This window comes from Mastigoproctus giganteus, chromosome 3, assembly GCF_048544385.1.
Source record: "Mastigoproctus giganteus isolate SK-2022 chromosome 3, ASM4854438v1, whole genome shotgun sequence".
Taxonomy (NCBI): Eukaryota; Metazoa; Arthropoda; class Arachnida; order Uropygi; family Thelyphonidae; genus Mastigoproctus; species Mastigoproctus giganteus.
This window is the reverse complement of record NC_143577.1, coordinates 191,955,712-191,981,943: the sequence shown is the minus strand read 5'-3', so window position 1 is coordinate 191,981,943 and position 26,232 is coordinate 191,955,712. Positions and strand designations below refer to the sequence as shown.

Sequence of the window (26,232 nt, the reverse complement as noted above, 5' to 3'; positions counted from 1 at the left end):
CACTATGTAATATACTATAATTTTAGTTTCTGCCTTCAAGTAACTTCTATTGTTGTAACCTAGAACAAACAAGTTCTGCTTTCTGTTTAAATAAGTTTAAATTACAAACTAAGACACATTATTTTTATTCCATGATTTTGGAGAATCTGAAATCAACAGGTTTTCATTATGTGGAAGGTCTTATTGAAGATGATATGTTAGGATATTTGATGCTGCACTTAACTTTTTTGGGATATCCCTGATATTTTTATCATGTAGAAAGAGTAACCATTAGTGTGGTCAGACTGTTCTTGCCACACTATACAAACAGCAAAAGGCATACTTTTCCCAGTTAGTCATTTTCCCAGTTAGTCACATCCTTAGTTTTGTGGTGTAGGTAACATAGCACATATGTGAGGTCCAAGTTTTGTCCTCATCGCCAATCTTGCAATCGTAATCTTTGTACTTGCAAGTACAAAGTTATGCACATTTAGGGATATTGTAGATTTCCTTCGACTGAGTTTTTATTGTAAACAGTCCATACACACACACCAGAAATTGTGAGGGTAATTCAATCACTCCTATGCTTCTGCTTAAACATTTTAACAATACAATGCTAAGCAAAACACAGCAATAGTATGCAGATAAACTGTACACATACTCACAACCATCTTCCGAGAGAGAGAGAGAGAGAGAGAGAGAGAGAGAGAGAGAGAGAGAGAGAGAGAGAGATGGGACTCAGACAAGTTGAATATGTTAACCCTCACAATATTACTGCCATCTATGAACCCATGCAGACATTATTATTTGCAGATAAATAAAGGCGCCTCTGTAACCAGGTGGGAAGGAGCAGCAGTGCGTAGCACACGCTTCTTGATTAGACCGGGGTTCGAGCCCGTCACCACCAAATACGGAGGATGCGGAAAGGTCAGGGAATGACCACCGCATATCCCGGAGCAATATGGCCTTAGTTGCTAATGCTCCTAAAAACCAAATAACAACAACAGCAGATAAATAATATATCAGTGTCATATCTACTTCCCTAGACTGTATTAAGATATACATATTTTGGGTAAACACAAAAAACCTGTATGTATATGGAGAAATTTGGTGATGTGAACTTAGGAATTATTTTTGAAATCTACCCATAAAAATTGACTCCCAGCAGCTGATCTATTAGTGAAAGTAAAAATCATGTATAATTTTATTTTTTAAAAATTAGCATAATAAATAAGGCTTAATTGAATTAATTAGAACTTAACTTATAATTGGTTGTACCATTGTTTTTTGAGTTATCATATGTGCACTCAGTTAAATGGGGTGAAAATTACCCCATATAACAAATAGAAGATTTAACAAAATCTTTGAATAAATTTGTTCATTTATATTAACAATATTTTTAAATCTTAACTTGGAGCTGTGTATATGGGGTCTTCAAGACCCTGCACAATTTCAGAAATTGTGCTCTTTGTCTGCTTAGTTCACATAGCTGAAATCTTAAAAACTGACATGAAATAATTCAAAATTGTTACTTTTTGATGCCACCTTTAACTGTGAAAAATCCATTTTTTATATTAAAAACATATTTATTATTATTTTTTTTTTAAACAAAATCTGTATAGTACTTCAGGTGTGCTTTAGACATATTTCATCAGCTCTCTTATTTGGCTGCTTATTATTTTAAAATTATAAATAACTTGCATGCTTCAAGAATTGTACACTAGCCAGAATCTTCCATGATGCAAAGCCTCTGAGCATAATAATTGGATACGCTGCCATAAAACTCACTGTATGCAATAGATGACACAATTTTAAATTCATGTTTTTAGCATTAGTAAAGGCACATGATGCAAGAAAGCAAGCTTATATAGCATAAACCAAAAAAAGCCTTCTAATTACACCCATCCACTCGCTCCAAAAGTTTGTCTAGTTCTCCTTTGAAACTATTTAAGCTATCAACTTCTACAACGACAGATGGAAGTTTCTTCCAGCAATCAACCACACACTGGCTAAAGGCAAACTTCCGCATATCTATCCTGCATATGCATATAATTATTGAGACTAGGATTGATTTGATCCTGCATTTTTATTTGTTTGCTTGATTAATAATAGTTCTGAAATTTTTCAGTAGAGAAAAAAAAAAAACTTTTGTGGAAAGGATCGAGAGTTTCAGCTTTGTGGCCCGAATAGACAGAGCATTAAACTGCTGAAATTGTGCAGGGTCTTGAAGACCCACACACATCCTGCTTAATAAGGTTTAATAAATTCAAGGAAGAACTGGACAAACTTTTAGAGGTTGATGTGCAAAATTGTTGTTTTTTTTTTTTGGCTGATGCTACATAAGCTCATATGCTTGCTTGCTTTCTTGCATCACCTTCTTCCATTACTATAATAATAGTTATATATTTAATGCTGTGGGATACATTTAATATAAATGAGCAATTTTATTTAGATTTTATTACCTCCTCCTTTACTTTTTAACCAAAATAAGTTATATTTTTAATCAAGATATTATTTTCTGTCTTCATTTGGTATTCTCGCTTATGTCTTACAAAATGATGGTATTCACTTAATCTGGTATTTTAGATAGCTTTGTTTTGCTAATCATCTTACCAATTTCATTGTGGTAGGAGTACAGTCTTCTCTTTCTATAATTGATACCTTGATACCCAAGCTGTGAACTTCATTTCTGAGGCTGTTAAAAAATCCTTCAGTTGCCCATTTAGAAGCACAGTACATAGATAGCTGGGGATAAGCAAATCGCCCACTGATACTTGAAATATTGATTATGCGACCTAGAATGAAAACAAAATTTTTTTTTCACTATTCTGTTGATACCATATTAAGAAAAAAATTACACAACTTGAATAGGTAAAGAATTGTTTACTTAGACTTCCAAGATGCTGATGGAATTGATATAGAAGTTATTTCACCAATATGTTTGAGGTATATTGAATTTTAACAAAGTACATATGGTTTATAGAAACTAATTCCCCAAATTATAGCCACGAATGGTCACGTAAAGTGCAGTAATGCACATACATTTGAGTGAATTGTGGTTCAAGTCATGTAACTGCTAAATATAGTTAATAATTGTATTCATTGTAAAAGTAACTAATTGTAAACTCCTCTGATCTAGCAGTCATGGTGGAATATAAACAGGAACTTTTTTTTATACTTCTGCGTTGCTAGGCTCCCTTTTCATAACCTTCAATGTGATCCTCCCCACCATACCAAACAAAATGAATTATTTTGTGTTTAGATTTATACTGCATTCCTTATGGAGAATCAAAAATGCTTGCTGAAATGGCTTTCTCTTCTAGTTAAGTGCAATTGAAAATTTCATTATGCCTAAATTTTTAGACATTGAATACAGTAACATAATATTCAATAAACTTAGAGATATCTCAGTGTTTTTTTTTTTTTTTTCACCAATTGCTACAAATGCATTAATTTTAGAACTATGTCATGCCTAAACAAAAAAAAGTAAGAAAGAAAGAAAAATAGCAAACCAATAAAATGTATAAATATTAGTATTGAAACAGCCCCAATTGTATGCTCCTAACCATATATGTATTGTGTCTGCAGAAGTGTGTGTGTTCATAGGCTGATTTGAATGTGCAGGCCGAAAAACTTACTCCCTCCATCTGAGATTAGCTAATTTAAGCCTTTTTGAAGAGGACTTTAGAAGTTCTTTCAGTTGGTTTTTCGAATTGAACACAGATCTCTCAAATGAGTGGCAGACAGTAATATAATGCTGACTAAGCACACTTAAATTCAAGAAAATTTGAATCTTGATGGAGAAAATTCTATGAACAGTTAGATATAAAGAGAGAGAGTTAGATAGAGAGATAGCACTTGTTTCCACAAGCTTTATGAAACCCCAGTAAATGAAAGAAGTGCCAAACATTTCAATAATTACTAAATACTGCCTCTGGCAGAGTTCAGGGACTGTGTAGTCCACAGAGAAGTAAGACACAGAGTGGACACTTTCTCAATACTCCCAGCACCCTCAGTTTGAGAACATGAAACTAACGTCGCGATCTGTGGCCATCAAAACCCACAGAGTAATAACGCACATGCCCAACGCTAATAAAATTGCTACCACATGGTTGCTTCCATGTCTTGAGTTCTAGTGTTCATCGAACGTAGAAATTTTGTTTTACATAGCTGTTTTTTTTACTATTGTTATGATTATTTGTGTATTTGTTTTTCTATTATTTTATCTGCTGTCATGCACAGAAATAAGTGTTTCGTGTGCGAAAAATCTGGAGTTCTATTGTACCGATTTCTGAAAGAACATCTAAGGTAATTTATCAGAATTAATAGAACCAGGAAATGTTTTTAAAAAAAAAAAAAATTCTGAATAGCTAATTAACTAATTCATAATGTATTGATATTAATTGAAGTAACAGTTTATGAAATAATTAAATTATTTCATAAAAAACTTCATGAAATATGTCATAGCATCTTTACTGTTTCTGAAATCAAGTCAAGTCAGCCAGAGTCTCACTGACAGAGTGAAAGAGTTATAATCACCCAGGTACTGTGAGGATATGGATATTTATTATGAAGTTGTATTGGCATATGTCTCAGGTTACCTAGCTAGAAATATTTTAAAGAGCAATAATTGTGAAACATGTAAAGATTTATTATTAGGCCCAAAATATCATAATATGGACCAATTGTTGTTGTTGTTATTTGGTTTTTAGGAGCATTAGCAACTAAGGCCATATTGCTCCGGGGCTATGCGGTGGTCATTCCCTGACCTTTCCGCATCCTCCGTATTTAGTGGGCACTGGCTCGAACCCTGGTCTAATCAAGAAGCATGTGCTACGCACTGCTGCTCCTGCCCACCGAGGCACCAGACAAATTGTTGTATTAAAGATGTTAATGTGAGGAGAGTATGGATTGAAATGGCCATCAAAGGAATTGTTGAATACAATGAGAAGTGGTATCAAATATTTTGCTTTTCTGAAGTGTATTTGGTATTTCATAAGGAAAAAGTTCTACAAAAACTTTATGCTAAAACAAGTTTTATTGACTTAGAGTGGTTTGGGAACCTGGAGTACCAAGCACATGTGCAAAAAGTGCTTATTATTATTAATATTAGCCATATGGTACAAGGAAGCCTGAGGCTTTTGCTGCACCAGCCAAAAAAAAAAAAAAAAAAAAAAAAAAAAAAAAAAGTTACCCTGAGAGAGAGAGAGAGAGAGAGATTTTTTTGATTTGGTAGTTGTTGGCGCATCGGCTTCTGTGGCCATATTGCACCTCCCAACGTTTTTGCAGTACTTTGATCCAAGCCCGAGGCGGGAATCGAACCCGCGACCTTTGGGTTGCCGGACAGGTACTTTACCCACTCGGCTAGCCCGGTCGGGTAAGAGAGAGAGAGAGAGAGTTAGAAGTAGAAGGGAATCACCAAGAAAGAGAAGAATGATGATATCCAGCTCAGGACCCTGGATGTGCCATGCCCATACTCACCTGATGAGCCCCTGGGGTTATTTCAGTCTATCTTGGAAATTATATTAAAACAAAAAGCGAAAAATATGAATTTGGCTTTCCTGTCCAGTCAAGCATGAAACTCCCTTCAAAAACTATTGAAACATGTTAAACACATGTAACTGAGAAATGTTAAGCATGTGCTGTGAAAAATAGATGGGAAAATTGTCATGATTTTTCTAGGGAAAATTGTGTCATGATTTTTCTTTTTTAGAGATCACTTGTACCAAAGCAATTTAATTGATCAATACTGGATTAACTGACCATTCTGAACTACATATACCTTAATGATAAATAACATATAGCTCCATAATTTGGTTTGAATTTATTGTCTGATGAATTCTGCATAGCTGAAAGATCTGTTGATCGATGAAGACGACCAAAACTCAGCATTGAAGAATATGAAAAATGACAATACAAAAGATCCAGATGACTCACCAACCGTATTTTGGAAAAAGTCTATCACTGCTCTTAATCCTATCATGCTTCATATTTGCAACTTCTGAGACTGGGCATTTACCCAAAGCATTCCAATCAGGTTAACATACTTCTGGTATTCAAAAAAGGTGACAAGTGTGCTGTATAAGATTTCAGACCACTGCCCAGCAAAAAAAGCCTTTCTAAACTATTTGACACAGTAGTGCATAAACAACTCTTCAATTTTTTCAAGTCTTATATACATCAAAATCAACATGACTTTGGTCGTGGAAAGTCAGCAATTGCTAATTTGATACCCTTCTGGCAATGTACATCCAAAATTCTCTAGGGCCATCTTAAATTAGACACTGCTGACATCATTAAGCAATATGATAAAGTACCTAGTGAACAACTCATTGAAAAACTAAACATTTCTGGTATCTACGACACATTGCTCCTGTGTCTAAGGAGCTATATAATGCAACATTCCCACAGTGTCATAGTCAACCAAGTGAAGTCTGAACCTTTTATCACGCTCAATGCATGTGTGTGTGTGTATGTGTTTGCTGGGAGCCCTATTGCTGTCATGTAGGGTCACATTGCTCTTGTGGCTAAGTAACTATATAATGCAAAATTACCACACTGTCATTGTCAATCAAGTGAAGTCTGAACCTTTTATTCAACTCTGTGTATATGTATGTATGTGTTCTCTGGGAGATCTACTGCTGCTAAGCTGTTATGTAGGGTCACTTTTTTCTCTCGAGTCTGAGAAGCTATATAATGCAATGTTCCCACATTGTCATTAAAAATTAAGTGAAGTCTGAACCTTTTATTCAACTCAGTGTATATGTATGTAGGGCCACGCCAACCCTGTGTTAGAGTGTGCAACGAACACGTGCAGCCAAAATGATGTAGAATCTATGCATAATTTAAATAAAGAAAATACAAATAAAGAAATTGTCATAATAAACTTTTTAAAAATAATTAGTTAGTGAACCTATAACTTTTTTGATTCTTCATTCATATATTAGTAGTTGTTGAGAGCCCATTATACAGTATGGCCTCGTTTAACGATAGGGATGCATTCGCTGAGACAATTGGATCAAACTTAGGGGAATTACTCATTTGTACCTAGTCGCTGCCAACTAAAAACTTTTGTCAGTTACGAGTATCGTTTACAGAGATAATGAACTGAAATTTAATAGTTTTATTTTTAAAGTGCAGTGTATTACATAAGAATATTAAAAAATAAATTTAATAAATATTATCAGCATTAAGTTTATTATAAATTAAATAATTACCCTGCAGCAGGTGAGTTTTTGTAACTGAAAAATATATATTATTTTTTTATATTCAGCTATGCCTAAAGACAACCAGACTTGCCGAAAAACAAAAAGATTTTCTGGTGTGCAATATCGTAAAAAAACGAAAAGTAAAAGATGAAAAAAAAATAAAAAATCAGAAGGTGCTATTTTAAAATAATTTCTAAGTCTCGAAGAACTGTCAACATCTTCAACGTGTCCAGTAACCATAGCAGAAAGTAGTGAAAGTGGTTTGGGTTCCGACGACAAGAATAAAAATGAATTTGAAGAAAAAAATGAAGGTCAAGATAGAAGTAGTGCTGAAAAAAAGACTCTGCTGAAACACAAATAAAGGATATTGAAGTAGATGAAATAAGTGACGATCCCAGTATGTGGCCATTAAGGCTGTCTAATAAGTTAGTGCAACTTTTAATTCAAAATGAACCTGTACAAGTAAAAAATATTAATTATCCTGTTGATGACAATGGAAAGAAATATTCCGATTCATATTACAAACATACTTTACCTAATGGGGGAAAAACCTCAAGAAATTGGTTGCTCTACTCTATCTTTGAATAATGTTTTTTTGTTTTCCCTGTAAAATTTTGGGTTTTCCCAAGAATTTGTTAGGTACAAATGGATTTTCAGACTGGCAACATTTGTCCCAATTTTTATCGAGACATGACAAGAATGAAACTCATTAAAAATTATACTAAATGGATGGATCTTAGAAAAGCATTAGAAAACAAAACCATGATAGATCACCACGAGCAAGAAATTTGTAATCGTGAAAAAATTCATTGGTATGAAGTAATAAAACGGATAATATATATAATTCGATTTTTGGCACAACAAAATTTAGCCATTAGGGGAACGAGTAATAGTTTGTTTGACTCAAATAATGGCAATTTTTTAAAAGCTGTGGAAATGATTTCAAAATTTGATCCAACTATTTCACAACACCTTCGAAGAATACAAAATTCTCAAACATGTATGCCAATATAGCTGGGTGACAAAATTCAGAATGAAATAATTTCATTAATTGCTACCCAAATTAAAGACAACATTGTTTATGGCAAAACAATGTAAATATTTTTCTATAATATTAGATTGTAAGCCTGATGTAAGCCAAACGAAACAACTTACTATTATAATTAGATTTGTAAATTTAAATGAAGTTAACAAAAAAAGTATATATAAGAGAACACTTTAGGTTTCTCCCCTATAACAAATTCAATGGTAGAAGTGTTAAGTGTATTTATTTTAAACAAGTTTAATGAATTAGGCATTAATAATAATGATATGCATTGGCAAGGTTATGACAACAAAGAAAAATTTTAAATATCAACCCCAGTGCTTTTTTTTTTTTTTTTTACCCTGCGCTACACAGTCTCAACTTGGTGGTTAATGATGCTGCCAAAATTAAATTTTGAAACAGTAGATTTTTTTTTAACTCAGTTCAAGAATTGTTTATATTTTTTTCTTCATCCACACAACGTTTGGACATTTTGAAAAAGCATGAAACATTTTGAAATGACTTTTAAAAATAATTTCAAAATGTTTCAAAACTAACCAGTAAGTGAAAAAAAGATGGGAAAGTTGTATAGACGCAATAAGGCCATTAGGACAAGAAATTGGCGAAATTTATGATGCCCTTATAGAAATAATGGAAGATAAGAATGAAGATGTTAAATCACGACACCAGTCAAAATGATTAGCCTGGAAATTAAAATCATTTAAATTTATATATTCTGTAGTAATTTGGCACAAAATATTAAATAATGTGAATGCAGTAAGTAAGACAATGCAATATCCAAAATTGAATATAAATTCTTGGCTTGATCAATTAAATAATTTATTTAATTACTTAACAAAGTAAATGATCTGATAGTGGATTTTTAGTTTTTAAATGAATCAAAACAGTTAGCCGAAATATTGGAAACCGAAACTAAATTTCCTGATGTTTCTCTTATATGTCAACATATAAAGAAAATTCAATTTGAATCATTTGATTATGAAAATCCAGATGAAGGCATAAACGATGCACAGTTAAATTTTAAAATTAATTTTTATTTTTCAATACTAGACAACAATAAATTCTCTTACTGACAGGAACACAGTGATGATTTCAGTTTTTTATATGACATACATAATTTAAAGCATGTAACCGATCAAGAAATTCTAAAATGTAAAGATTTTCAAAATAAATCAACAGATGATATCAAGAACGAAAAGGATATTGATGCCATTGACATGACCAACAAATTAAAAGTACTTAAAAATATTTTAAAACCAGATTTGAGAGTAACCGAAATATTAGAATATATTTTTGAAAATAATTTATGCACCACTTTTCCAAACCTAGTGGTTGCTCTAAGAATACTTCTTACATTGCCAGTGAGTTTAGCTACCGGGAAAAGATCATTTTCCAAATTAAAAAATAATTAAAAATTATCTTTGTAGTACAATGTCCCAAGACAGCTTGGATAATTTAGCACTAGTCTCAATAGAACACAATTTAGCTGAAAGTTTAGATATGCACAACGTGATAAAATTTTCAGAACTGAAAGCCCGAAAAGTTCAATTTATTTAATATCTAGTCATTTTATTTCAATTTATTTTATAGTTAAATATGTAATAACACATGAATTAAATTTATACATGTAATTATGTTTAGTTACAAATAAAGGTTATTATTATATATTTATGTATTTTTATAACAATTATTAATCTGTTTTCACGATTTTTTTCAAAACTAAGTGATATTATTTAAAATATACATATCAAATTTCAATAAAATTTATTCCACAAAGCTGTCTTAATTTTATGTTACCTTTTCATGTTCAAATATGTGTAGCATGAATAAAGCGTGATAAGGAAATAAAATAAAAAATGTAAATATTATTTATAAATTCTAATATCGATAAAATATTATTACAAAAAAGTTATTTATTTTGGGGGGTAGATTACAATGTTCCAAGGCGGCATGTTTTTCCTTTGAACACAGGCAGCCAATATATATGGCATGGCGCTGTATGTACATGTTCTCTGAGAACCCTATTGCTGTCATGAAGGGTCACATTGCTCTTGTATAATGCAATTTTACCACAGTGTCATTATCAATCAACTGAAGTCTGAACCATTTATCTAACTCGGTGTATATGTACGTATCTGTTCTGTGTACTTATTGCTGCTAGACTGTTACGTAGGGTCACATTACTCTTGAGGCTGAGGCTATATAATGCAGCGTTTCCACAGTGTCATCATCTACCAAGTGATTTCTAAACCTTTTATCCCACTCAGTGCAATACTTCACAAAATGTGATGTTATCTCTACAGATTGTGATCAATGATTGGATTATGGACTGGGACACAGTTCTTTATTATTATTAGTATTGTTGTTCTTACATTTTGCTGGGAGTAGATCCACCCAATCTTACACTGATTGGGTGGATCTACCCCCAACAGGTATTGCTACCAAGTGCACAGGATGGTTATGTGTCGTGTTACTGTTGATCCAGGAACTCTGACTATCCTACAGGTATTCAGGATTGCAACTTTCTGGAGTTCCTTGTAAGTGTTCTCTGGGAGACCTAGTGCTGCTAGGATCTTTGGCACCATACAATTAACACTATACGCTACATTCGGCTATTATATTCTGGCTATCCAAGTGGCATGATATCTTCTTGGTTATGCAGCTGGTCATAATCTTGTATATCATTGGGATACAACTGATAGGCCTGTCTGGAGTCTGTGGGGTTATTATTAATTAATTTATTTTTGTTTCTTGTATTGAGCATACAAGTCTTTAGTCTTGCTTTTAATTTTATGAATTAAACCAGCATGCTCTTTTTATATATATTACAGGACATTTCATGTGAAGATATTACTAATTCAATTTGCATTGGACTACATGTAATTCAAATATCTTTCATATGTAATGAGAAAATTCATAAATAAAAAGAATTTTAATTATATAGTGCAATTGTGTTTTTTAAATTTTTTTTGTTATTGTAATGCCAACTCAAATAGTGATCTAAATGAAAGAATGCTAAATTCCCTTTGTTAACGTAACTAACTCAGCAAAAAAACAATCAAAATTTAGTCACAGAGAACTGTCTTCCAAATTTTTCATTCATTCCAGATTCTTTGTATTTCTGTGAAGTATTAAAAAAAAAAAAAAATGTATTAGTGGCTCTGGTTAGCAGGTAAATGAGGCAGTGTTCATAGGATGTCAGACATAAAACAATAAATAAATAAATAGAGCAAAATAATTAAATAAAAATCAGAAACCAAAGTTAAAAGCAGTTCAATTCATTCATTACATCAAAATCTAAAACAACAGTTGAAATTAATCAAAATGACAGATGTAAATTTATGGATTTAAGGTCAAATAAGTAATATTTTAAAATATAATGGCCAGATATTACCTAAAATGCAACCTAGAAGGATATTAAGATGACAGTGATTAGTGCTAGTTGCAATGAACAGAATTTTATGTAAACACTACTGGGTTCAGGTGGGTGATAATAAAAGGTTTCAATATAGTGAGACAGGTGCACTGGCCTCATTGTACTCAGAATTGTACTGAAACCTGTTATAATTAGCCACCTGAACCCAGTAGTATATAAAAATCTGTATTTATTAATGTTAATTGCAACTGGCACCTTAACCTCCTCCTAAGCTACATTTCAAGTGGATGTTTGGCCATTAATTATAAAAACCATTAAAAAATGAATTATTACTTATGAAATAATTTTATTTATGTGAAAACAAGTAAATATTATACGGAGAAGTGAATTGAAAGTATAAGTGGGGGGTGAAAACGTGGGATTTGAACCTAGAAAAGGGCAGCATTTGACGTACCACACAGCTACTATAACCGATAATATAAACTTGCCGAAACCTTTACTTATGTTATATTTCGCTATTCTTCTGCCGTTTTTAGTGTCAATTTTTTTTTTGTATTGGAATAACAATTAATTATGAAAATTTCATACTAATAATCAGTGAATCGATATATTGTCCAATGCAATTACAAAACTTTGGAAAATGCTCCAGGAAATCTTCGCAATGTTTCGGCCTGTTTCTATGTCCTGAAACTGGTAGCTCCACTGTCTATTCATTTTAACATGTAACTGGAATTAACATTTTCGTGTATGGGAGTGTCCACTCTGTATGTTACTACTCTGTAGTTTAGCCTATCCCACAAAAACCTAAACCGTGAAACTCTTAGCTAGAAAGAGACCTTTAAGGTATGCAGATAAGTTTTTGTAGTAACTGATAAAAAGATCAGTCGTCTCGGCATTAATATATTCCATATATTTTTAAAAATTTTTGCCTTTTCAATTGACCTTATCTAGCAAAAGAGATGGGCATTTTGATGAACTTTTAGACTCTTCTATAAGAAATAGAATGTAAGCATAAACAGAAATAACTGTAGTTCTTGCATTTACTGATTTTATATTCAAAATGCATTAAACTATCAGTATCCGACATCCTCAAATACCTTCATTTTATGCTGGTAGTCTATCTGAGTATATTTCTTCCTTCTAAAATTTCCAACAAGAGGTATCAATCTATCAGCAGTTGCAAAAGTGATTGTTCTTCCTCTGCATGTGGAGTCACTTAAACATCTCGTGTGTGTATTTGAAAAATTAGCAGAATATAATTCAAAATTGTGCATTTTATTGATTTGCACTAAATCTTGCACCTTTATCTTGCACTAAAAAAATAATTTTTTTTTTTTAGTGCATTAGCATCATGTTAATACATAGTGAATTATCGAAAATGGTAAAATGGCATAGTTTTTATCATATCTCGTATTGTGAATACTTTCACAACCACTTGCCTGATATTGTACTACCTAGAATAAGTAATGCTTCACCAGTGAAGAAGACTATTGTTACTTATTCTCAGTGGATACCACCACCCAGATGGCTGTTTCAAAGCTGTTTGGCCTCTCATTGGTGGGTGGGTAGGTACTCTGGTGTTGCAATAAGTGACAGCCCAGTTATGAAGTATAACATATCAGGCAACTCATTGTGAAGGTATTCACAATGAGTTGCCTGATATGTTATATCTTCACAATGAGTTTTATCATAACTGTGAATACCTTCACAATGAGATATGATAAAAACAATGCCATTTTAGCATTTTCGGTAATTCACTACGTACAAACATGATGCTAATGCACTAACCTGTTACATTTAGTGAACTTTCCGTAAGTTGAGGCTTTAGTCCTGAATCTTTTCGGGCTATATTGTTGCATTCAGGCTATATCCTGTGAAGTTATACTTCATAACTGGGCTCTCACTTATTGCAATACCAGGGTACCTACCCACCCAACAACAAGAGGCCAATAAACCTTGTAATGCATGTACACCAATGCTAGGAGTATAGTTAATAAATTCGATGAGCTTAAAATGCTAGTCAAGACATCAAAGGCAGATATGGTTGGGATATCAGAGACATGGTGTCACACAGACATAAGCAGTGCAGAATTGGAATTTGGGGAGTACAATGTGTACAGAAAGGACAGACAGGACAGGAAGGGAGGAGGGGTTATGCTGTTAGTTAAGAAACAAAATCTAAGGAAGTGTATCCAATTGATGTTGGTGGACAACGCAATGTTGAGTCTGTTTGGTGTGACATAAGCACTGAGAAAGGAAAAATTACAGTAGGTGTGTGTTATAGGCTTAATGAATCTGATGAGTATATTGAGCAGTTGTGCAGAGAAATAGAGTGGGCCAGTAAATCAGAGTGTCTTATAATGGGGGATTTCAATTTCCCAGAGATTGACTGGAATTTGTGGGTTGATCACTCACACACTAGCAAGGCTTTTGTGGATTTATTGGATGATTGTTTTCTACAGCAGCATGTTCGGGAGGCAATTAGAGGGAGTAATACTCTTGATCTGCTTATCAGTAGTGATTCTTTATGCATTAAGAATCTGCAGATAAAGGAACCACTAGGTGGCAGTGATCACAGCATGCTGAACTGGGATTTACTCAAAGAGGTAACCACCATTAAGGGTAAAGGGAAGGTTGTTTGTTTAGGTTGTTTGGTTTTTTTTAGGAGCATTAGCAACTAAGGCCATATTGCTCCGGGATACGCGGTGGTCATTCCCTGACCTTTCCGCATCCTCCGTATTTGGTGGTGACAGGCTCGAACCCCGGTCTAATCAAGAAACGTGTGCTACGCACTGCTGCTCCTTCCCACCTGGCTACGGAGGCGCCTGTAAAGGGAAGGATTTTCGCTTTTGTAAAGGTGACTGCGGTGGTCTGAGACAGTATTTAGATTCCATACGGTGGGACCAACTGATGATGTTACCAACAGCAAATTCAAAATGGGAAGCATTCAAAGAATTAATCTTGGAAGCAACTAGGCTTTTCATACCAACTACAAAATATTGTTCAAGATTTAGGCCTAAATGGATGTCAGGTGAACGTGTGACAGAGAAGAAAAATGCATGGGATACATATAAAATAACAGGTGACACAGAAGCCTATGATATAAGCTTGTCTGTAACTAAGTCACAAAGAAGGTTAGGCAGGTGAAGGCAGATTACGAGAAATCTTTGGCAAAGGATGCAAAGAAAAACAGCAAAGAGTTCTTTACTTATGTAAACTCTAGAAGGAAGGGGATGAATCAGATTGGTCCAGTTGATATTGATGGTTCAACTATTGATGATCCTACTCAGGTAGCTAACAAACTAAATGAATATTTTGCATCTACATTCACACATGAGGAGTTATTCAGGGAGGGTAATGCCAGAGGTGTATTAAACTCTGGCAGTAAGCTAGAGAATCTTGTAATAACTAAGAGTAAAGTGGAGGAGAAATTGTTAAAGATAAACATAAGGCACATGGGGTGGACGGAATCTATCCAGTTATATTAAAGGCAGCGGCAAAGGAAGTAAGCAAACCCTTAGCCATAATTATGAGCACTTCCTTGGACTCAGGGGAGGTATCCATGGACTGGAGATGTGCAAATGTGACCCCAATCCACAAAGGAGGATCAAAGGGAGACAAAGGTAATTACAGACCTGTTAGTTTAACTTCTGTTCCAGGGAAATTAATGGAGTCACTGGTTAAAGAAGCACTGCAGGATCATCTAGACAAGACTTCAGTTATAGCTCAGACACAGCATGGGTTTGTTAAGGGGAAGTCTTGTCTGACCAATTTGATTGGATACTATGATGTAGTCACAAAGGAACTGGATGCAAAGAATAATTTTGATATCATATATTTGGATCTTAGAAAGCCTTTGATACTGTTGCACATGAAAGACTGCTGCAAAAATTGGAGCAGTGTGGCATTGGAGGCAAATTGCTGCTATAGATAAAGGGATGGTTGAGTGGGAGAAGACAGAGTGGTAATCAATGGACACTGCTCTTCGTGGACAAATGTTATTAGTGGAGTCCCTCAGAGTTCAGTGTTGGGTCCATTATTGTTTTCTGTATTTATAAATGATACTGATGATGGTATATTAGGCTTAATGTCCAAGTTTGCAGACAATACAAAGGTTGGCAAGGTTGTTAATGACACTAATGACAGTATGCTGCGGCAACTGGATCTAGAAAAGTTGAGCAGATGGGCTGAGAGGTGGTAAATGAAGTTTAACATTGACAAATGTTAAGTACTACACTTGGGAAGCAGTAACCACAGTGTAATGTATCAACTCTGTGGTACTAAACTGACAGTGGTAGAGAATGAAAATTACCGGGGGGTAATTGAGCAGGCAGGTATGAAGTTTTCTGCAGGATCATCTAGACAATATGATCCTGCAGATTACAGTCTGCCAGAGTAGCTCATGGTGTCTTGTCAGTGATATACAGGAATTTTTCTAGCAGGGATAAGGAGGTGATTATCCCCTTGTATAAGGCAATGAGGCCACACCTTGAGTACTGTATACAAAGGTTACTCTTACAATGAAAGGCTTACGTTTTACAAATTACAGTGTATGGAGACTAGGCACCTGCAAGGTGATGTGATTGAGGTGTATAAACCATTGAATGGTTTGAGCATGATCAATGCTGACGGGATTCTTCCTCTTGCTCAGACTAATTGCCTGAGAGGGCATAAATTCAAATTGAGGAAAGACAGTTGTAGGATAAATGTGCGGAAGTTTGCCTTTAGCCAGTGGGTGGTTGATTGCTGGAACAAACTTCCATCTGTAGTTGTAGAAGTTGATAGCTTATTTTGATTGAAGGCAGAACTTGACAAACATTTGGAGTGAGTGGATGGGTGAAATAAGGTTTTTTTTTTTTTTTTTTGGCTGATGCTTTATAAGCTTGCTTTCTTGCATCATGTGCCTTTGCTAATGCTAATGGCCAGGGGGAGCTTGATGTTTCCCAGAGTTACTGAGAATAGGTAACAATAATCTTCTCTAATGAGGAAGCATTGCCTACTTGAGGAGCTTATGAGTTGTGCAATTTTGAGGAGTTACTGTCCCTTTTATTTTTCGACAGCATTTCTTCTACTTCCCCTCCCACTGTCACTTTCCTCTCATTTTTTGCTTTCTAAGTCTAATAGGGACTATTCAAACAGCCTTGAAAAGGCCATTTGGGTGTGGTATTCACTGAGAATAAGTAACGATGTCTTCTTCATTGGTGAAGCATTACTTATTCAACGTAGTACAATATTAGGCAACTCGTGAGGATATTTACAATATGAGATGATAAAAACAATATCATTTTACTATTTTCAGTAATTCACTATGTATAAACATGATGCTAATGCACTAATGATTTTTGAAATTGAAATTCCCTCTGGACCTGTTGGAAAGTGAAATGCAAATGAAAAATCCCAAGTGCTTTGACAAACACATGCAGTTGGACACCTGCCTGTCATGAAGAGGAGTGCCACTGCATGAAACATGTTTGTTGACAATCAGTTTAATTCTGGATGCTCCTAAAATGACACAAAGCAGACAGCATTACTGATTGGAGGAAAGAATGTATTGATAAATGCCTCTGCCAGCCCACTCTCAATAATTGTAAAATGAAAAATGCTACTCAAGATGTGCATATAATTAAGTTTAACTTAATTCCTGAATTTTCCTAATTGTGCAATAAGGATCTCTCTCTCACTCACTCAACCTCCTGTGGGAGTGGTCTTTGCAGCAAGATTGCTTCTCCACTTGAACCAAACTCCACATTGCCAAAAGCATGCTCAATAAATTCAAAGTTGAAACAAGAACTCAAAACTTAATTCACTTTAACCTCACATTTGGACTATTTCCCAAAAAACCTTGAAGCTGTTAATGAACTAGGGGAATGATTTTATCAAGAAGATGAAAAAGAGGTATCAGAAATGGTGGAGCATCAGTATGATGGATGTGAAGTCATGCATTTAAAAAAAAAAAAAGTATATTTTACAAAGAAAGTTAAATTGTGATTATCTGTATTATATTGACAAAACATTTTACACAAAAATTGTACTCACCTGGAAGGGATCTAAGGAGTGGTAGAAACCATTTAGTAACTCTAATGGTTCCCGTTATATTAACATCCACAATCTGCTTGCATTGTTCGCTGGTATACCAATCAAAATCCCCTGCTAGTACTGTAGATATAGTGTTAATCAAGCAGTATAAACCTTTAAGAGAATAATATTTACAACTTAATTTATATAGTACTTTAATTCTCATAATAGATTGAGTATTATAGTATCATTATTCTGTCTTACAGTGTTACACAAGTCAGTTTACAAATGAGAGAGAAAAAGATTTACTTAACAAGTAAAGGTCAATGCTGGAAAAAAGTAGCGAGTTAGGGTTAAATTTGAAAATGTCTGCAATTCTGCTAGACACAATACGAGGGAGTATATGATGGGAGCCTTGTGAAACAATTCAGCACTGGAGAGATTGTGCAAGGCTCACGGGGTAGAATTTTTTTCAGCGTGGTCTGTGCTTGCTAACAGGAAGACTGCTTTTACAAGGATGGGATACACTTAAATAGAAAGGGTGCAAGAATATTTGCTGATGCTATCGAGGTAGTGTTAGGTTGGTCGGAAAACTGCTAGATTGGGGGGGGGATTCACAGACTAAAAGATAAATGATAGCTGCACGCAGAGGCAAAAGTGATTCTTGCACTGCTTCTATTGTAATGAGCAACAGCCTAGAGAGCAAGTTGCTGGGGACTTCAAGAGCTGCTGGGAGTCAGCATGGAACAAGTAAATACATGGGCTGTGTTAGGGTAACTAAGAGTAAGAACAGGTGCATGTATACTTGCATGTACACTAATGCTAGAAGTATAGTAAATAAATTTGAAGTGCTGATCAAGAACACATCAAAGGCAGATATTGTTGATATATCAGAGACGTGTCTAGTGGTGGCTCGTGACTGATGCTTGGAGGTGCTGCATCTTAAAGTTACATTAAATTGCCTTGGTTATAAGACATGTAGACATACACAGTAATAATAATAATAAGCAAGTTAAAAATACTACAAAACATTAACTAGACATTTACCATTAACAGACTTGAACTTTTATTTAAAAACAAAATCCATTCTTTGGTTTTTATTTGTTGAAAATAGATTAATAACTTTTTCATTCAAGTTTGGTGCACTGTTGACCAGACTTTTCTCTATTGAAAGCATTGCTTGAGCATTTAGCTTTTCCTGATTCAGAGTGCTCCTTAAAAATATTTTTATTCTTTTTAATGTCGAATGGCAGCATTCATTTGATTATAAATAACTTCCACATGAGGCATTATCTGATGGAAAAGTTCTAACCAAAACTCGAATTTTTCATTACTCAAGATGTGCAAAAATTCCAGTTGCTTCTGAAATCATCACCTCTCCATTTGCTGTCGCTTTCTATCACTCCATGCACTTTAAGGATTCAAAATCTTCATAGATGCTGTTCACGGTGCGTATATCGAAGTTCCATCTTGTAGGGGAAGGTCGGGCAACACGGCTGTCCATATGCTTTCTGAGAACAGAGAGATGCTGTGGTGATCTCGAGAAAAATGTTGGTATCGACATGAGGTTCGAAAAGAATATTCTTGAATCTCGGGTACTACTTGCTGCATTTCTCATCGGTTTCAGTTGGTATGCATAGTAGTGAATAAAATGTGCATTTTTGTACACTTCTTTTATTTTAGCCTGAACTCCTCCTTTCTTGCCTTTCATCACACTTGCACCATCAAATGTCTGAGCAACCGATTTCCTTCGAGGATTACGTCTAACTGATCTAGAATGCACTTCGATATTCCATCTGCCGTTTGGTTTTCCAGAGTGAAAAACCCCCAAAAAAGTTCAGAAATGTCTCCATTCAGTTCATACCTCAGAACAATTACCATTTGTATATGTTTTTAAATGTCTGTTGTGTCATCAGCCACGAATGAAGCTTCTTTAATTTATTTTTATTTCATCCCGGCATATTTGCAGCAAACAGTCAAGAATATCACTCTGAATAGTTTTGAAATGCCTTTAAATGCTGCATTACTTTCTAAATAGTTCTTTAAATTGGAATCTAATGTATAGGTGAAATTTATTAATCCTCTGAATACTCCTGGATGTTTTGAATCTTCTTTTTTGTTGTGTCCACGTAAAGGAATTTCAAACTGTCCACAAAATTTAATGCGGTCTATAATTTTAGATAATACCTCACGATTCTTGGTAACTTTTCTGTTATGTTTGCAGATCAAAAGTCTGTAGATCTCACTAAGCTGTTTAATGTTTATGCATCCTAAAAGCGATAGTGAAATCACATTATCAATATGTTTCTTCAAACTCATATTTTAGAGTTTTTTTCTTTCATTCTGTTTAAGTTTGTAAAGCCACTTTTTATCCACATTAAGTCACCTCCGAACAGTAAACATGGAAAACAAAACAATGCATTTTTAACTTCACAACCACAAATCCAACTTTTCTTTTGGTACCATTCAGTTTCAAAATTGAGAATATATTTCTTATTATTACTTATTCCCCGCCGAGAAATTTGAATCTTTGGTGTGGGGAGGCATTTTTTTCTTGGAGAGATAATTGTGAAAAACTAAGTTGCTGAAGTTTATTCATTGTCATGCGATTTACTTCATGGGCAAGCATGGAGGCCAGGATTGAATCAAATTAAAAAAAATCATGTGTTGCAGAAATAATGTTTTACTTACACATCACCTCATAATATAACTTCAACTTACCAAGTTCAAGCTCAATTAAGCTGTAATCACATAATTACACTGTTCAATGTTGAGTATTGACTTAACACTGATATTTAGTTACTTAATGGGAATTTGGGCGAATAACAAAAAGACACCAACATTGTGGCTACACACCCATTATGGTCAATGATGAAATCTGCACTGTGCACTTTACAGTGACTGATTTGTTTCACCAATAAAAAATGTATATTGGGAAGTTGCCAATATACTGGTTGCCAATGGCAACCAAGTACCAGATATTCAATGGAATGCAAAATGTGTCACTGCCTGGCACAGTGAGGCCTACGGTTAATTAAACTTCAAAGTTGGAAATGATTTCGTGTTTTTATTCGTTTATTATTGAAATGATTACTGGAAATAAGAGGATGCACATAAAATAAGTGGGTCCTGTTAATAAAAATATTCATTGCATTGCATTGTTCTTCAAAAACTTTCATATAACTCCGTTCATTGTATATCTAGATTTAAATAGCTGGGGGTGCTGCAGTGCCTATAGATGAGCCGCTCCTGATGTCACACAGATATAAGCAGTGCAGAATTGGAATTTGGGGAGTACAATGTGTACAATAAAGGACAGACAGGGTTGGAAGGGGGAGGGGTTATGCTGTTAGTTAAGAAACACAAAATCTAAGGAAGTGCATCTAGTTGACACGGGTGGAGAGTGCAAACAATGTTCAGTCTGTTTGGTGATATAAACACTGGGAAAGGGAAAATGCGAGTAGGAGTATGTTATAGGCCTAATGACTCCGATGAGTACAATGAACAATTGTGCAGAGAAATAGAATAGGCCACTAAATCAGAATGTCTTGTAATAGGGGATTTTAACTTTCCAGATATTGACTGGAACTTGTGGGTTGATCACAAGGAACAGACTTCCATCTGTTGTGGAAGTCGATAGATTAAATAAATTTAAGGCCGAACTAGACAAACATTTGGAGCGACTGGATGAGTGAAATGGGAAGGGTTTTTTTTTTTTTTTGACTGATGCTGTATAAGCTTGCTTTCTTGCATCATATCCCTCAACTAATGCTAATATTTACAACTTAATTTATATAGTACTTTAATTCTCATAATAGATTTTGGATATTCTAATATCATTATTATATCTTACAGTGTTACACAAGTCTGTTGACAAATGAGAGAGAAAAAAAAAAATTGCCTTTTAAAAAGTTGTTTTTTGAATTAGCAGAGATGCCAAAAATGTTTTCCATGATCTAGATTGTGTTAAAAATGATAATTCATTTCTGATGATTGTTAGCATTGCTGTGCAATTTTCACAAAAAAAAAGTGATACAAAATCTGTCCTAAACATGTATTAATTATCAAAGTGCCCAAAATGATTGACTCATTTAGAGTATATCTCTCTCAGGGGAAGGGGATGCAGAATTTAGTTTTGCCTCTACAATTTTGTTTTCTTTATTTTAAGAAAATTTTTATGCATGGACACTAAATTAAAAATGATACATATTGTGCATTCAACATAGTTATCAGTGGAATTTTTTTTTTTTTTTTTTGTTGTTAAATGCCAATTTCTTTGAATATTTATAATCATAGTATTTAGTTATAGAAATTTTACTGAATTGGAAGAAAATAAATTATTTAATACTCCAATTTATCAATTATTATGAAAAAGACTTCTGCTTGCTTGATTATTTGAGACATGAAAACAGTACAATAAGGTATCAAAACAAAAAGACCCTAATTTTATTTCTAGTTCAAGTAAAATTATCAGTTAGCTAATGGTAGCAACACAAATATCTAAATCAGATGCGATTGTGTTTTACAGGACACATTAATTATATGTTTCACTTGCACATGCACTACATTGATTAACAATAACTGTAGCCAGAAGTGAAAGCAAACAAGGTACTGGGGATTTCAAGGCCTGTTATGGGTCAGCATGGAACAAGGAATTATCTGCACTGTGTTAGGGCAACTAAGAGCAAGAAGAGGGTCAGGTATACTTGCATGTACACCAATGCTGGGAGCATAGTAAATAAATGTTTAATTTGAAATGCTGGTCAAGTATCAAATATAGACATTTTGAGGATATCAGAGATGTGCCATTACTCAGATATAGGGGATGCCAAATTTGAATATGGGGAGTACAAAGTACACAGAAAGAACAGGAGGGGTTATTCTCCTTGTTAAAAAGCTTCTAAGGCAGTTGACATGGGAGACCAATGCAACATTGAGTCAGTTTGGTGTGTCATAAGCACAGGGAAAACAAAAATATGACTAGGTGTAGGTTATAGGCTGAATTACTATGTTGAGTACAACAAACAACTGTACAGAGAAATAAAGTGGACCAGTAAAATCAGAATGTCTTATAAAAAGGGAATTTTAACTTTCCAGATATTGATTAAGGGTGGACACTCATGTACTAGCAAGACTTTTGTGAACTTGGACAACTTTTCTACACCAACATGAGAGTAATACTCTTGATCTGGTTATCAGCAGTAATTCTTCATGCATTAACAATTTGCAGATAAAAGAACCATTAAGTGGCAGTGATCACAGTGTATTGATGTGGGATTTACTTAAAGATGCAGGGATAAAGAGGTGATTATTCCTTGTATAAGCCAATGGTCGGGCCACACCTTGAGTACTGTATACAGGTCTGGAGGCCTCATTTTAGGAAGGATGTAGAGCTGCTGTAACAAGTACAGAGAAGAAGGCTTGGCACACCCAGGGTCCTGGAGCTGAATATCATCTTTCTTTTCTTGGTGATATTCTCTCTCTCTCTCTCTCTCTCTCTCTCTCTCTCTCTCTCTCTCTCTCTCTCTCTCTCTCTCTCTCTCTCTCTCTCTCTCTCTCTCTCTCTCTCTCTCTCTCTCTCTCTCTCTGTGTGTGTGTGTGTGTGTGTGTGTGTGTGTGCGCGCGCAGCATAAACCTCAGGCTTCATTACACTGTATGGCTGTCTAATAATAATAGTTTGCAGTCAAGTCACAAAGTAAGCCAAGGAAAATTATGAGAAGTATCTGGCCAAGAAAAACAGCAAAAACTTCTTTACTTATATTAAAAGTAAAGGGAAGGGGTTGAATCAATCACATTGGTCCACTTGATGTCATAGGCTTAATCTGATGAATCTGCTCAGTTAAACATAAAAAAAAAGGTACCTAGGGTGGATGGGATGTATCCAATCATATCAAGGAAGGCAGCAGAGGTAAGCAAACCCTTAGCAATAATTATGAGAGCATTTTTTGATTCAGGGGAGGTCCCTGTGCATTGAGGATGTGCAAATGCATCCCCAATTCACAAGGGAGGATCAAAGGGTGATGAATTATAAACCTGTTAGCTTAACTTCTGTTTCAGGAAAAATAATGGAGTCATTGGTTAAGGTAGTAATGCAGGATCATATATAGCCAAGGGAACATCTTCCAATAGCAGTGGAAGTTTGTTTTTCAGAAATTTTAGGTAAATGGGCCCTGTAAGATGATTTTGTAACACAACAGGCCCAATCAACTGATTGTCAATGATACCACACCATAGAGAAGCAGTGTTGAAAATTTGTTTCTCTAGTGGCATGTGGATTTTCATCCGACCACTTATGAGAGTTATGGGTGTTGTTGATACCGTCAATGGTGAAAGTAGACTGAACAGTATTAATGGAATTAACCGGAAATTAGCATTTACTCACCGACAAAATTCGAATTGCCGGGTGTCTTCTCTTGCTTGAAGGTGCTGCACCCACTGTATGTGAAATGGACAAGCTGTGCTCATGTAATGTTCACCATATTCCTGTCTGTAGAGCACTGATGATATGCATAGAAATTTTTCATGTACTAATAGGACTACATTCCACTGACTAAAGAATGTGTTCTATTTCATCTACATTTTGTTCATTTGCACTTTCAGAAGAAGTGCAGGGACTGTACCAGTCTCATGTAGTTTCGTGTTTATGTAAATACCAGTAAATGCTCTTGGATCCGGTATTTTGTGGTTAAGAAACTGTCGACAGTATTCTCTACAAGCAGCAGTAGCACTTCCACCACAAAAAACAATGGCACCACCAGAGGGAAAGACCATTACCTTGAAAGGGTGTACCGGCTCAGCAACAATGTTTAGGTAGGTGGTAGACAGAATGCCCAACACATGGATGACTGGACCCAGGGTATCCCAGCAGAACATTGCCCAAAGCATGACGCTGCTGCCACCGACTTGTTTTCGTCTCATGCATCCAGGCACCACCCCAGGTAAACGACGCACATGTAACCGGCCATCCACATGGTGCAACGGAAACATGATTCATCGAACCAGGCGACCTTCCAATCACTCAAGGTCCAGTTTCGATGCTCGCATGCCCATTGTATGCGCTGTTGGCGGTGAACCGTGGTTAGTATGGGCACTGAGCAGCCTGTGGCTGCGCAGTCCCATTTTTAACAGGATTCTATATACTGTGTTGTGACACAGTACTCCTGTCACCAGCATTCCAATTATCGGCTAGTTGTGCCATAGTCATCCTTTTGTTGCCACGTACCATCTGGGAGAGCCTTCACTCACCTTGAGCATCGATGAGCCATGGTCATCCAACACCTCACCAGCAGTTTGTGGGTTTTCCCTCCTCAGACCACTTTCGGTAGGTACTAACCATGGCTGACCATGAGCTTACCACCAGCTATGCCATTTCAGATTTGCTCTGACCCGGTCATCTGGCCATTACAATTTAGCCTTTGTCAAACTCGGTTAAGTCCACTGCCTCTCCCATCTGAAGAACAAGAGTAACACTGATTAACGGAGCCCAGTCTCAGGTGTATTTTATACCATGTCCCGACCCGCACACATGCTGTAGTTTGCCTGCACGTGCTGTAGTTCGCATAACGACTTGCTGATCATAATGTTTTGGCTCATCGGTGTTATGTTGTTTGGTTTTTAGGAGCATTAGCAACTAAAGCCATATTGCTCTGGGGATATGCGGTGGTCATCCCCTGACCTTTCTGCATCCTCCGTATTTGGTGGTCATGGGCTCGAACCCTGGTCTAATCAAGAAGCATGTGCTACGCACTGCTGCTCCTGCCCACCTGGCTATGGAGGCGCTGTTCATCCGTGTATAGACTGCCCTACCATTAATATCTGCACACACCCCTTCATGGATGGAGAAACAGGTCCTATGCATGTAACATCACAAAACCTGCTATAAATATGCACACTGGGCTTCGAACAGACAATTGCAAAAGTGGGCTTGCAAGATGACACGTTCAGCAGAATTAACACTTCTGTGGAATGAGAGTAGGATGCCACATAAGCAAGCATTCTGTATGAGACATCAGTCACTCTGGATATCCCTAGATCAACGGTTGGTGATGCCATATGCAAATGGAAGAGGAATGAGACTGAATTTGCCAAAAAATGGCCTGGTAAAACCCGAAAACTAACAGAACAGGACATGAGAATTTTGTGAAGTATTGCACCAAATCGTAATTTACCATTGTCTCAAGTCGCACAAACCCTCTGAGAGTATTGGAACTAATATCAGCACTAGTACAATACTATGATATCGGTTACAATGGTCGTGCAGCTGTTCACAAGCCATTGATGTTATACGCTGACTAACATGGTGTAAGGAGAGTGAATCCTGGACTGAAGAGCAGTGGAAAAGAGTAATATAGACAAACAAGTCGGGGTTCACACTCTACCAGTATGATGGCCATTCCTGGGTGTGGCAAATGCCAGGGGAACAGTTCCTGATTGTACTCTCCCAACAATGAAGTTTGGTGGAGGCAATATGGCATAAGGCTCCTTTCATGGTTTGGCTTGGGCTCAGTCGTTATCAACAAAACCATGAATGCTGTGCAATACCAGAACAGCGTGGACAATTATGCACTTCCAACATTATGGCAATACTTTGGGGAAGGCTTGCACGTTTT

General features: G+C 35.6%; 1 protein-coding gene across 1 annotated transcript in view; it reads right to left on the bottom strand.

Moving 5' to 3' along the window:
- Positions 1–26,232, bottom strand: part of LOC150088526 (short-chain dehydrogenase/reductase family 9C member 7-like) — a 53,679-nt gene that overhangs the window by 7,329 nt on the left and 20,118 nt on the right. The window contains exons 2-3 of the mRNA XM_090370789.1: positions 17,645–17,797; positions 2,593–2,774 (exon numbers count right to left, since the gene is read on the bottom strand). Of these exons, the coding sequence (XP_090226915.1) occupies positions 2,593–2,774; positions 17,645–17,797 (335 nt within the window). The remainder of the gene's footprint in view (positions 1–2,592; positions 2,775–17,644; positions 17,798–26,232) is intronic.